General features: G+C 36.4%; 1 protein-coding gene across 4 annotated transcripts in view; it reads left to right on the top strand.

The window, feature by feature from the left end:
* The window catches only part of LOC124163368 (FMRFamide receptor), a 682,967-nt gene that overhangs the window by 606,330 nt on the left and 61,525 nt on the right, over positions 1-15,112 (top strand). For all 4 annotated transcript variants that reach the window (XM_046540240.1, XM_046540239.1, XM_046540241.1 and 1 more), the window contains exons 7-8: positions 12,199-12,374; positions 13,011-13,257. In XM_046540240.1, coding sequence (XP_046396196.1) covers positions 12,243-12,374; positions 13,011-13,257 — 379 coding nt within the window. In that variant the 5' untranslated portion in view covers positions 12,199-12,242. The remainder of the gene's footprint in view (positions 1-12,198; positions 12,375-13,010; positions 13,258-15,112) is intronic.

Genomic DNA, 15,112 nt, shown 5'->3' with positions numbered 1-15,112 from the left:
GGTGATGATCGTTAATGTTGGACTTCTGGGTAACGAGCGGTGATATGTGGTGGGGTTAATATAGTGTCCCATTTAAACTAATGTTTTTGCTCCGAGGTTGCTTTTGTCGTAAATTTTTCTGGAGAAATTATGATATTTTATACCTTTATCTTTAGTTTTTTTTCTTTTCCTAGTGTGAGTAAATTCTGGTTCCAATAACATTTTAATCAGAGGCCCTGCGAACGCATAACGCTCGTACGCATTTCAGTATCATTATTATTTTTCACACGCTTTTTCTTATATTACTTCGTCTATTTGTCCGGTTCATCCATGGAATCTTGTAATTGATTTTGAACGCACTTCGCTTTAACGTCTTGTGGTGTAACGTTCAACGCGTCTACCCTAGCGACCAGAAGATTACGGGTTCAAATCCTAGAAAATTCGTTAATTCCTTGCATTTTTAAATGCTGATAAGAAGTTTCCTTTAGGTGTATTCCATCGTTTTATGCTTGCTATTTCACAATTTATGTGAGGAAGTCTTCGGTAGCCTTATAAGCCTCACTTTTATATAATAAAATTATGGAAAAATTTTTGAAATGGATTAAAAAATAAAATTCAATTTAAAATTCACATTTAAATTCTCACTGAACAGAAGGAACTAAAAATGAAAAGAAATAAAAAAGGAGAGAAAAAAATTCATCGGTCGTAATATAAAGCGTGGGTGTTATGTTCTTCGCATATTTCTAATGAAACTAATTTTACTTACTTTTTAGTGGATTTTACGCTGTTTTTGGAAGAAGTTGGTTTAAAAAATATTTCTAATATTTCAGAATCATCTATCATCTCGATTTTATCTTATGTGAATAAATAGTTACTTCAATTACAATGCTCAATAAGCCATGTGTCTTAGCCGGTGTTTTGCCTCATTTTCATTCAATTTCTTGCGTCAAACAACCAACGCCTATTCCTTCTCCTATCTAATTAGGGTAGGGTTAGAGTTTATTGAACTAATATGAAGTGTGTGTACTGAATCATTGATACAGGAGTGTATTTGTCTCTTAGAAATAATTATTACCAGCGGGATAAAGTTTATATGGCGGAATTATAAATATACTTCATATATTAAAGTGTACACGTACATCTTATTCTGATTTTAAATGAGATACTTAACACAGTCGTTTTAAGAATTCGCTGTTGTTGCAGCTATTTGCCTTTTGTGAGCATGATTGAAAGAAGGTCAATTGGTATTCCATAGAATTAAATCGATATCAGTTGGCTATCACTGACCTTTTATGAATGAATGTTTATTATATGAAGTAGGATGAAGTAACGGGTTTGTTTTGATCATAAGTCGCGAAAGGTCAGCCATTTCCGTTTCAATGACCGTGAATCAAATACTAGATGTGCCCGTAACATAAAAGATTAACTCAACAATAGTATAACTGGGTGATTCCTCTTATTAAAAAAATACAATCGATTGAAAACATGATGAGCACTCTTGGTGGTTATGTTTAAGAACGTTGAAAGACTAGCTGAGTATAGTGGAGGGTCTAATTTAGGCTAGTACTCGAATTTAAGGCGAATTTTCGGGGCGCTTTATATCGCTAATTAGCGCGGTGGAATAGGAGGAGATGAAGCGGGGAAGAGACCTCAAATTGCATTCCTCCCGGGAACTCCGCGAAGAATTATGGCCACATTTTGGTTTCCCCCATCCTAGTCGCGTTACTTACACTCGAATTGTATGCGTTGCCCAGCCCCACCTAATTGAAAGGCTTAATGCCCACGTAATCATCCCATCCCCCGACCGTAGGCCTACCCACCGATCCCCGCCGCGCCATTTGTTTGTACCTCTCCGTATCCTCGAGCCGCCGCTGCTAAAGTTGTAGGGATTTTAAAAAATCGTGCGGCCACGAATGCCTAATTCAAAACAAATAGGTAGGCATGAAATCAATGGTTTGCGAGTTCACGTTGTGGAATGATAGATTAGAAAGTAAACTTTGTTGTATTCCACACAGTGCATATCACTTGTTCACCTCTTAATAATGAACTGAAAAGGTCTAAACCGGTTGTGCTTTTTAATGATTACTGTGTCGAATATAACGAAGTTTACTTTTTCATTCTAAATGGGTAGTTAATTCATTCAAAGTTTTTAGGCGGTGTTTAAAAATATCAATATGTAAAGGAGTTTTGGAATTCAATTTAGGAAATAAGACATGACAGAGTGACAATTATTCGGTAGAAATGTTCATAAAATAAAATTTCCTTTATATTTATGGTATCAATTAAGAAGGAGCATATTTATCTGGCAAATCTTTGAGTAAATGCCTAATCATTATTAAATGCGATGGAAAGGCAGTGCTTATTTCTAAGTTTTCCTCTTGAATGGTGGTGAAATATACATGAATTGCCATGAGTAAAAAAACAACCGGTTGTGGCTTCATTGAAGTACTTACCTTCTCGCCTTGCCATCCTTGATATACCACAAGGGCTTAATACCTAGCACCATATGTCTCGGGAGAATTGCCATGGGAATTCATAAACATGGATTTATATTAATCTGATTCATAGAAACTGTTCTATTAGTAACTGCAAAGTGTAACAAAAAAATATTTCCGTTGCCATAGCTCAGTAACTAAGAAATTGAGACCCTATATTTATGGACATACTTAAAATTGTCTCCTCTACCAACCCTTGAAATATTGCAGATTCCTCCTGAAATACCCATATTGTAATGATTTGTTTTCTAGGCCATTGGTCGAATTGAATATGAATCAGTTGACACGAATGCCACGGAACCACGGTGAAAAAGCAATCAAATAGCGTTAGTGCAGCTACCTGCAAATCGTCATACTAGGTTTTGGAAAATCTTTAGTACGCCAACCCTTTTCTCACTGCCTTTCCACGCGTTCCTGGCATTCGCTACCCATTTTAATTCCGCCTCCCTTGCGTGCCTACCGGGGTTGGTGTCCAATTTCGAATCCCCAGGAATTCCCAGGACATACGTGTACTGGGAAATTGGCTGGGCGAATTCGCGTAAATTGTGGTTCACTGTTTAGCCACATTACTTTCATGGCTTCTCTTGATCGGATTCCTACTCCCTGCAGTGTGACTTTATAGTCGTGAGCAAGACGCTTGGAACGATCCTCTGATACATCCAAAGTGTGAGTAAATCCGTTTACGATTTATTGAATCGCTTTTTAAGCGGTAGAACTATTGTCGTTGCGGTATCCGGTATAAAGTAGATACCTTAGAGCATGTATTTTGCGGAGATGGCATGGCGTATCTTGTATAAATAACATCAACCGCCTGACGGCAGAGGGGTTCCGTAGCAACAACAGGACTGACTTACGTAATACGAGTTGGATGCACTTTCGGTAAAATACACAAGCGGCAAGAGAAGTTTTGGCACTTTTTCATGCAAAACATTGATAGAGAAATCAATAAATCTGGTTGAGTTACCGACTTTTGAACTTCACTCCCTGCTTTTCAAGTTAAGGCATTTATATTTCGTTATTTAAAGTGTTATATTATTGATCTAGAATTTTGTGTATTTAGCGTTTTAGTCAGTGTTTCAACACTAAGTTCGGTGTGTGATGGTAGAGCTCACCCCGGACTAAGCCTCAGTTGTCTTGATTCAAATAACCATGGATGTAGCTGGCGAAAATTCTCAGGGATCTGGATAAATTTCTCTTTACCTTCGCATAGTCTGAGCTATGATACTTATTGCGATACACTGGCAAGCATAAAGTGCCTGATAACTGATTATTACCTTCAGATATGTACCGGTGTGTGTGGCATTTCGGTCTTGTATGAATTAATAAGTGAACAAATGGAAGTTTTATGTTAACTTCAAAAGTCCTTTTTTAGTTATTAACGTTGGTCACGTGGGGTCTACCACACGCCAAGACATTTTCTATTCTTTACCCGCATCGTGTTTTCAAAGTTAGGAAACTCTCCTTCCTTTTATCTTGTTTTATGATTCCGAATTAGTCACCAATATGATTTATGTGTTGTCACATTTCTGGAATTTCTGGTAGATGCCACGCGACAACTTGAGGTACAATTCATTTTATCCTAATTCCTTCGCAATATTAATTGCAAAATTTTAAATGCGTTTTATAATTTAAACAAACATTATTTCTGTAAAAAACGCGTATTAAGTATTTTATTAATATGAATATCTCCATCATTATTATGCATATATTAGATATTCATGCATGAAATTAAACATTTTATGAATGATTTTTTTATAGTTAAGACAGCTATTTCTATTGGCATTATCTATTCTTCTTTAACCATTACTAAATGGCGTCTGTGAGACGCCATGTGACAAACTTTGTTACAAAATGTGACTAAATGCGGCTGACGGATGGTTAAACTCGTAATAGCTTCTTAAAAGGGTTTCTTGCAACTAGTGAAACATCTAAAAGCACTGAAGGAACAAGTGACTTTGTACGCAGTCACGCGCACGGGTGCAAAGTTAAATACACCAAAGGATGAAGTTCGCCATGAAAAAATATTTGACTTAGCCGGGATTCGAACCCGGATCTCCCGATTGCCGGTCAGGTGCGTGACTGCGTACAAAGTCACTTGTTCCTTCAGTGCTTTGAAATTCGTCGCCGCAGACCAGCGGCAAATAAGGATTTTTCTCCCCGACAGTGGCTTAGTAAGCACGACCCTCGCCACATGTGCCACAGTGTGGACTTGTGACGTCAACATCTTGTTCGGTAAAAACCCATCCCGAAGTTCGCTCTGAGAAGATGGCTTGGTGGTGTAACTGGTAGCACGCCTGACCGGCAATCGGGAGATCCGGGTTCGAATCCCGGCTAAGTCAAATATTTTTTCATGGCGAACTTCATCCTTTGGTGTATTTAGTGAAACATCTGTTGTGATTGAGTGGGAAATATCAATTTTCCAACCTTTTTATTCTCTACTCATGCTATTTATACTTTTTTCGCGCATGGGTTGAGTAGGTATACTCCAGCACAGCTACTTACACGTTCACGTCTTGTACTGTAAGTTTAAAACCTTCGTTCGATTGAGAGTATGCATTCTTAAATCATTATCTGCGCATTTTCTGAATTTTTTTTAAATGAAGAGATTCATTTTATAATTTAGTCTGAAAAGTTGTGCGTCAAAGAAGGATTTGGTTCTTTCCCGGCGAATGCTGTTGATGAAATCTTCTCGGGAAATCAGCCGGGTGATGATGGCCATTGCTGCCTCATCAATGTGCGTCATCAATTTTGTAAGTAAAATTAAGTTTGATGCGAGATTTCCTAGAACCTGAATTTTTTACGTCTGTATATTCCCAGAATTTTGGAAAGTAGTTTTAACAATATGTTTTTCATTAACATAAATCGCATAATAGTAAAAGTAGCCTTAAATTTCTCTTTCATGACTCTGCCAAAAATAACCTCTGACAATGAGTTAAGACCTACGCCTTCTCTTGGCTTTAGAAATAATGCTTATAGTGGCTTATCGTTCCTTAAAAGGTAAAACATTCATGGAATTTTTTAGGAATCCATACATGCATAAATCCTTTATTTAAAAATTTATATTTTATGTGCCCATGTTAGATTCTCTGGATTCGCAAGTGGTCGTAAAAGAATCTTCTGTGGTATTTCGTCATGGCAAGAATATTGGTGCAGTCAAAATTAGTTGAATCCAGTTTTAACGTGTTTCGCAGATTGGCCCTGATTGGCAAGCCAATTTAGAAGTTATTCCTATCGAAGCAAGGCTCTCGTTGATTAAATCCATGAAGAAAGGCCCTTTGTGATCCTCCAAATCGCATTAATGAAGTTACCCCCGATGTCGAAGCCCAAAATCCTGCAGTCGAACCCTTAAAAGACGAGTAGACTTAAAGACATCTGAACGAGTTAAAGCAACAACTTCCAACTTACTTTCGTTGACCCTTCCGGATTTTTCCCTCTTAAAGAAAATCCACGTTCTTAACTTGTGTTTTGTTTTAGTGCCAGACGGTTTCCTTCCATGAGATTCCATCGTATAGAATGGGGAATATGCACAATTTTTCAAAGTACTATAATAAGAAGGCCCCCATCTCAAATGTACTCACCGAAAATTACGCTAATGAATAATGTTTTTTAGCTGAGTTATGAGTCTTTGAAAATTAATCTTCATCGGCTGCTTGAAAACACGACGTCATCGGAGCGTGACGTCACGGCACGGAATCCACTGATGACAGACTGAGGAAGTGGATAGAAAATCGGTCTATCCGGGGGCTCAAACGCAAATATGGCGAAAATAATTGCTGTTTTAACGTCAAACAGCAGATTGTGAATATGTTGGGTTGCCAAGACGTTATTGAAACAAATGAATGGGATTGTTTGGTGAGATTTGGAAGCAATCACTATTTTTCAGAAAATCAGCCGCCATATGGAAGTCGACCAAAAGTAAACTGTCGTATTGTGCTTTCTTAAATCCCTACTAAGTCAACTTGTCGTTTGAGGAACTACTACAAAGCTCGTTGATGATTTTTACTTCGACACATTGCAATCAAGAGTCTGCCCTTCTGCTCTCTTAGCGAAGAGAATGGTGTACCGTGCGATGATGTCAGAGGGCGTTTCAGGTCATGTGACATCAAGCGATATTCTATCACTTTTAATAAGAATTTAATGACGTTTGTGTAGTGCTAGGAGAGTTTTGGCATGTATATTTGGACTCGTGAGAAAATTGTCTATTCAATAAGACTTACTAGCATGATGAACAAATTTCATGCATGCTCCCCATTCAAAAATTTTCTGGAATTAATAAGTTTTATGAAAAATAGAAGTTCATGTTTCATTGAAGCGTTTTAGTCCAATGATAACAATGAGACCACATTTTCTGTCATTAGAAAAATACAAGGTATATGAGCGTGCCTAGTTCCTGATTCATATTCCTTCAATGTGTTCTTCTCTCATTGGAAAATATCATCAGTTATAAGGCAAATGTTAATTTCCCCAGCACCATGTTAAATATTTATTTATTTAAGTATTCTATCGATTAATATTGGTTTTAATGAAGTATTTAAGAAGTATTCTGGCAGTTTAGCATCTTTATATTTAAAAAATTAATTAAAAATAAACCTTATTTAAATACTATGCATACGGAGTTTGTCTTGTCCCTTTTAAAGACTCCAATTTTAACCAGTGTACGGAATAATGTATTTATGGAATATATAGTGACTCTGGTTAATATTAGAAGATTAGTTTCAGCTATATAATGTTGTTTCCACGTTGTTTCCTTGTTAAACCGTTGTTTCCTTTGCAAAAAAAAACCTTCAACGTATTGCTATGGAGATGCCTCTGGAACATTAAGGTACAACTTTTACTCATCTCGACACGATTCACCGGCGAAGCTGACTGTCACTATTCAAATAATTCGAATAAGTAGGATTTTTTTGTATAGCTGCATCAAGTGCACTCTGTATTCCGTAAGTGGTGTTAGTTTTGAAAATAATCCAGGACAACATCTAAAATATCATTATCTGATATCATGTTCCTTAAACCAATTAAACCATGTTTAAGATTTTAAATTCTGCACGGGTTTTAATTTGGGTTGAAAGGAAATATCATCAACTTGATTTGGTTGATTTCTAAATTACTGCGAGATGAAAATTGATCGAATTTACACGAATCACCAGTATTTCACCGTTGCCTAGGTTTTGTTACCACGGAAAGCGTAAGTAAACACGAATGATTGGCGTTTACTTTCTGATCTCTGTCTGTATTTTTGCGTCGGATCAGAATCTTTTGAGATTCTGTTTCTCTTCCTTGTGCTTGGGGGTTATTAACGAATCTTCGCAGTGTTTTCATAGAAAGAATCCTCTTCAAACAGCCATATCTACTCCAGATGTGCTGCAAGCTCCAAAGAAAAATCACGCTTCTCAAAGGCTGATTTCGCCCTGATTATGCATCCGTTCTCGAGCCGACGAAGGGAAAGATATATACGGGGGAGGTGACACCTGTATTAAGGCTAGTCCCTTGAGCGCGAGAAAATGTCTGCAAAGCATCTTCGGTGTCGTAAAGTAAAAAACATGAAGTTATTCCTGAATTTTAAAAAGGAGGCCAAAAATCTTCCCATACTCATTACACGTTTGTGAAGTCGGCTCAAAATGAATCAGCGATGAGGCATCGTGTTTTGAAACGTTGTAGACTTGGATTTCTTGGAGGTGTTCGTAAGAGTAAAAGGGTTTGGAATGTGAAGAATGTGTTCGAAATTCGGGATCGTCAGCGCGAAAATTGTGTCATCGTATATCTCCGTTAAAGGTTTCCGAAGTTGGGATGCATGCATGCTATGTGGGAGTAAAATTTATGAAAATGAGACGTGTACACTGTGCATATTTTGCTAATACACTTCTTTCGCGCCATTGAACGTGTGAAAAATTTTCACCTCTCAGTCATACCAACCTTAGATTTGGATTCTATTACGTAATTATGTGTTGGAAAAGAAATGAGGTGCCAACGGCAAAGTGAAGTATATATATACTGCTTTACCAATGCCTTTCCTGAAGAGAAGCCTCACTGTTAAGGCTGCGCTTTCTTTTCCATTGTGCCCTTTGAGTTATATATTGGAGCGTCTAATTTATTTATTTGAGCCTTGCTTATGAATCTATATAATTTGAGTGTCTATGGAGACATGTAGCTCTAAAGTAAAGAATGCATCAACATGTTTATATCTAATGTTGAATGCTGAAAATTACATTGTCTCTCGGAGGAAAAACATTACAGCAAGATATATCCGCTTAACTTGAAATTTTTCTGCTATTAAGTACTAATTACACATATCACATATCTCTCTTGGTTGCGAGCGTAACTTTTTGAAATGAATGCTGCTGAAATGAGGAAGAGAATCTTTCCTTCCCAATTTTAAAGTACCAATTTCAGAATTAAAATAATTTATATATCAGACGTATAAATCCATATACTCATAGCTTTCTCTCACAATTAAATTCTTTGTCCAAAAAGGGCGCTATGTGGTAGCCAGCATGAAAGGATCCCTGACATTATATATTTCAGAAGAATCAAGAATGGTGATTTTGCCTTTTATAAAAATATTTTCTGTCCAAATCCCATAAATAAAGCCCATCATTAATACAGCGATCAAGGGTATAGTTAAAGACTTATCATATTGTTAATTCTGAATAAGTTCTGGGTCATTTGAGACAGTTTACAAATGAGTTCTTATGGGACTTGTAGATAGGTGACTTTAATTATATATTAATTATAATTGCTATATGAATGCTGCATACATTGCTCTAATAATTAACCTTTGAATATACTGTCCGTACCATTTTAAGTCGCAGCCCTAATCCGGTTCTTGATGGCTCCAAAAATGGTAGCTGTTTGATTCCCGAAGAAAAGTGAGCCGAAAAAAAGTCAGCTGCTTTCAAAATGTCTTATTTAATACATATTTTTGAGCCATAAAATATTAATTTGAATAAGTAGTTTAACTGAATAAAGTAGTTTAATTGAATAACCGCTTATCATTGCAATTGATCTTCACTACCCTTTAACTAGTACGAAAGATTTTTTCTTCGCTTATCACAATACTTTTTCACTTCGATCGATGTAACACTATATACTATATTCAACCTCTCATTTCTTTAAATAGGCATTTTTTTGTACAATATCAGTCAAATATTGTATCATATCGAGGTTTTGCGGAAGAGTACGTTATGCAGTAAAGTATTAAGTAGTGGAAAAAATTATTACGATTGCGTTTTTCACAAATATATTGAATTTAATCATCTTTTGCTATTTCCATTTTATAAAGTATTGAAGGGTTCATAACTTCTTTTAATTTTCATTTTTTTCATATTTGGACCGATTTTTAGGAATTCCCACTCCACGAGCCATTTTAGGAGAAATATCTTCTAACGGGCTCACGACTTCGTGTCATCTACTGGTGATGGAATTGAGAGCTTTGGTCCCCTGAGAGTAAACAAGACGAGAAAATTAAGCTCATTGTTTCTCCAATGCGTATTCATCTTACAATCTTTTTCAAAGTCCCTAATCTGAATTTCAATTCTCCTCTGCTGCTCATTTGCCTCTGCCTCCACTCAAAAGAAATATTTTCGTTACCCTCGCCATCTAAATATATGGAATCCAAGAATTCCTTTTCTCCAACCCCTCTCGTTCACGTACCCCGCGAGTTGAACCTATCTCCAGCCGCGATCAGATTTCTTCCATCGAAGGAATAGATTCCTGGTGGATTGAAGGCTTACCGATGGCTTCTACGTTGGCCGTATGAAAAGAGACGGAGAAAGTGGTCTCAAGCAGTCTTCAGAAGTCCCTTTCCTCTTGGAGCTGGGCTTAAAGACCAAAGAATATTTTCGCTGAAAGAAATCTAAGGAATGTGACTTGGTTTTCAAGAGATACCAGGGGACTTCTTTCCATTTTTCTTAAAGAGAGGTTTGAGAATACTTACAACGTAACTGAGTGAAATCGGAATAGTTTTATTTGATTTGTCAAAGAATCTGAATGGTATGAAATTAAATTAAGATATTTATGGAAGCCAGTTGCTGTTTTATTAGTGAATCCAGGTGACTATGGTGACCGGTGGCTATGACTAATTATTCGGCTTTTCCCCCTAGAAATGTAATTATCCAACCCTTTGCTGAGATATAGGACACAATAACAATGGAAGGGTAAATTTCTTTTGCTATCATTCAAAATAGATTAAAGCGCTAATATTTGGTTATTATTCTATTTGCTTTGAAACAAGAATTACAAGATTTTATTAGCTTCCAATAAAATATTGCAAAATTAGAATTTAATTCGACTGTAACTTGGCAATACGGAAACCCCTTTATTCGCGCAACTAGCAGTAATATTATTTCTTAGGAGTGAGATTTAAACTACCATTATAACAGCCTTGTAAAAACCTTTAGGTCTATTTCTGGTTGGAACTTTCAATAGGTTTAGGCACTTTATCATCACTGTGGCAATTAGATAATGCGCTGGATATGACATCATGTAAAATCCTGTATCGAAAAAAGTTATAGTTTTAATAATCATCGAAAGATAAAACTCTCTTCGCATATTTCCTGCAACAATGAATTGAAAAGTATTCATTATCCATCTTTTTTTTTAAAACGTGCATTGTCAGGCCTTAGAATGTAGTGTAGAACTTCTTTCTTAATCAAGTGCTCAGCAAAAAATAAGTATGAGCAAAGTTAAAATCACCAAATTTTGATGGATTTACCCTTTTAGTTTAGAGGTGAAATCCAAGCTCAAGTGAGTCTCGGGTGTATGGAAATATCTCTTCGTGAGTCTCAGATTTTGTGAAGTGATCATACGAATGATTCGATTGCAAGGATAGTGAAGTGAAATTTCGAATTGGGATGTCAACATTTATTCCAGAAGGTGAAGTGAGCAACACAGCGTCATAATCGTATTTCGCTCGTGACAATGCCCATTCCTCACCCAGCTTAAGAGGCGCAGCGATCGCTTTGGGCAATGGAATTTAGCAGTAGTCCTCATAATTCCACGTATTTACATTATTCTGGGAATTTATATAGGCAGAAATATTGTAAAAATATATATTTTCAGCCGATTTAAATTTATTTTGGGGCATTATGATGGTTACTTCAATAGCAATAATTTTATGAAATGCTAAATATATTACATCACATTAGTTGATGATTCGTATTGAAGCACTAAAGACTGGGCCTGAAATTTTGACATTTACATAAATACAATGGAATGTGTTGCCAACCTTGACCGGTCGCGGTATTCTTCGCACTTGTTCGGAAAGACATAGGATTGTAGTTTCCTTGTCTTCGTCATTTTTTCCCATAGATGTTCATCATAATTTATATTCATTTCTAAAGAATCTAGTGTGTAAAATCGCCGTTAAAAACTACTTAAAATTAAATCGGAATAATCGAAATTACTGAGACTCTTGAGTGGTAATAGACATACGAAAATAATCCACGAGAATGTAGTTTTAGGAAGATCAATAAAACCCAAATTGCTCAGACAAAGAAAACGTACCGTGGGATCTACTAAAAAAATATTGAAATAAAATTTACCTCGGCATTCTAATGGTCAAAAATAGATAAGAATTATCCTTGAATGAATTATTTCTCATCATCAAAAAAAGATGCTCTAGCTTCTTTCATTCCCATATTTAGACCGAACGAATGTTGTACTGCCGTTACTTTACTGCTGTTTTCCTTTACTACTGAACTAATCACTTTTTCTCTTTTCTCGTTAGGAAGGCTGTTGGTCCGGACTCCTTGAGTATCTCATCAGTCCACCATGGAGTCGGAGGACATCCTCAGTACTGTTATGACGGATCCGGCCAACCTGACCACCACAGAAATCCCGGTCGTATACGACGAGGTTAAGCCGTATGAGGACTTTCTCGACGGGTCAAGGTTCTGGATACAGGTGTGCATAAAAATACCATTAGTATGGAAGACAGCGCAATTTCCCCCTTTTATTTTGGATAGTAGGCATTTTACTTCTTTATTTTGTGTGAACAGAATTTCAGACAAGATTTTAAAAATTTTATAAAAACTTTTTACATTTTCATTTTCAATTTTATATTTTTAAAGGGAATAATTTGTTAAGTAATCGGTATACTTTTGATGGAGACATAAATTGCTATTGACTCGTGATTTAATGGATTATTTGGCCAAATCAGCCGCTTTTACTCTTCCATCTATGGCGGTGGAAACTTTCGATTGATTTTCTAAGACCCCGTTGAACTAACAACTAAGTTAGTATTACCATGGAGTTGGCAATATGACAGTAGCTGGGGGCCAAAAAAATTTTAGGCAATTCATTTACCATACATGGCGGATAACAGATTTTTTGCATTTAAAGGGATACAATGTCCCCAGGCCTTGCGCTATAGAGTAAAAAATATTTCCATTCTTGTTGGTTGATCTTCGGCCATATAATCGTCTAGCAGAGACAGTTATTGCTCATTGCTCACGCCAAATTATTGTGTAATTAAACTATCAACTAACTAATACCATCCTATATTAATAGTGAATCTTACCCATAACTTTCTCTTCACAGAGGGTCATCGTTCCTATAGTCGTGTTCATCGGATTCCTCGGAAATGTGGCAACAATGGCTGTCTTGACCAGGCGGCGCATGCGCAGCTCGACCAACGTCTACCTGACGGCGCTCGCTGCGTCGGACCTCCTCTACCTCGTGTTCATGTTCACCATGTCCATGACACACTACCCGAAATTCCCTCCACCATTCCATGAGATCTACTGGCGCTACTATCCTTTCGGGATCTGGCTGACCGATGCCACAAGTAAGTGGATTTTAATACAAACTGAAAAACAGTGTTGCTGTGCAGAGCATATCAAATGCGTTAGTCCTGTTTCCACGTTTTTCACATTAATGTTCTCTTGCGTTCTATTACTGATTGCAAAGCGGGTGACATGAGCTATTTAATGTATTTAATTTAAAAAATGTTATTTCCTAGTTATGTGTCCGCTGAGATTTTTAGTCAAATTTTAGGTTCATTAGGTACTCAGTAGGCATATTTAAAACATACGCTTACTAGTAAGAGAGTTCATAAATTGATGTCAGACCTTGTGGATGAATATAAATTAACTATGTTCATCACAAATTGATTTAAATTTACAGTTAAATGATCCCCAATATCCCCTATATCTCGGGCAAGACTAGAGTTGATGCACCACAACAAGGGAAAAATAATGGCCTACGACCTGATCCTCTAGTTACGTCATCGACCACCAGTATACAATTTTGTTTCACTGTCACGACGTATTACCTGCGGTAATGAATGAGTCCTCACCATTTTTTATGAGAAAGGCAAAAGTTAAAAAGGTGCTAATTTTTACAATAATCTTAACTAGCAATTAATTTCAATTTTTACTTGGATAAAATATTAATGAATGATGGAATTTCTTGTCACTGTTGATTTGAGGCATTTGTCTCTGTCAATTACAATGCTCTCTTCTTTATGGTATCTTCATTCATTACAAATTATACTCGCTTTGTTAGCTATTGTTGTCTCGGAATCACATAGATTCACCAATAATAATAACTGTAACATTCATTCCACTTATTCATAAACTTTAAAATACAATAAATAAAACAGTAAATTAGAATATAGATATCCCTGAGGTATACCTGATTGGGGGTAACCATCATTTCTCAAAGCAGCAGTTAGTGCTGCTTTATAAACATTAAAAAAAACATAATAGGACAAAAACAATGTTTATAATCAAATATATGTGTACTGTAAAGGAAATTCAAGCATAATAAAAACGCTGAAAATACTATATAAATCCAGAATTTTTAGAAGAATAGAGAATTTTTTGTAGGAAAACTTGTAGGAATGATAACTTTTAACGGTGAAAATACAGAACATATAATGATTTGTTTTATCGTGTTGATTTACGTATCTTCTATTCTATAATTCAACCCAAGTTTCTTTAATATCTATCAATTTAATATTATGTTGATACTTCTTGCTATTTAAATTAATATACAATAATCAGAGTTAAAAAAGTTTTTGGCCGGTGGATATAATTTTAAATCGAATGCGCACCTATGTAGAACACAATTATGAACCTATGCTTTGAACCATAGTCATAATCGCTACTTCATTTAATCACACGCTGCTTCATTCCCTTCGCCACTTTCAAGTCACCGCTGATGAGATCGTAGATTCGTCAGAGCTATGACGTCTCTCCGAGCTGAAACGTGATTAAATTGCATACTTACCGTGACGCCAACGCGATGCTGAACTCTAAATCCACCATAAAGTGTGATCAATGCACTCTTGACTTTTGCGAGTACATTCAGACCGTAGCTATATATTAACTGCGAATAGGAAGCAAATTCAAACTGCTTCGCCCGAAGGGGGTGTTAATCACGTTCCCATACATACTGCACATTGTGTGTAGGCATATGTTACATACTGCAGTGAAAGAAGGCTGCCGATGTGGATTACGTATTCCAGTTCGGATTTGGTATCCCAAATATTTCCACATTGGTCTATTCTGGAAGGTGAATATTTACTCGGTTGAATTTGATTGCTGAAAAGGCATCTTGTACTTCGGCGTACCATCAGCTCGAATTCGCATATTTTGATCCAAAAATTCAATACTTTGATTACTGTTTTGATGTTATTA

The sequence above is a fragment of the Ischnura elegans genome, chromosome 8 (assembly GCF_921293095.1).
Source record: "Ischnura elegans chromosome 8, ioIscEleg1.1, whole genome shotgun sequence".
NCBI classification, from domain to species: domain Eukaryota; kingdom Metazoa; phylum Arthropoda; class Insecta; order Odonata; family Coenagrionidae; genus Ischnura; species Ischnura elegans.
This window is presented reverse-complemented; position numbering and strand designations above follow the sequence as displayed.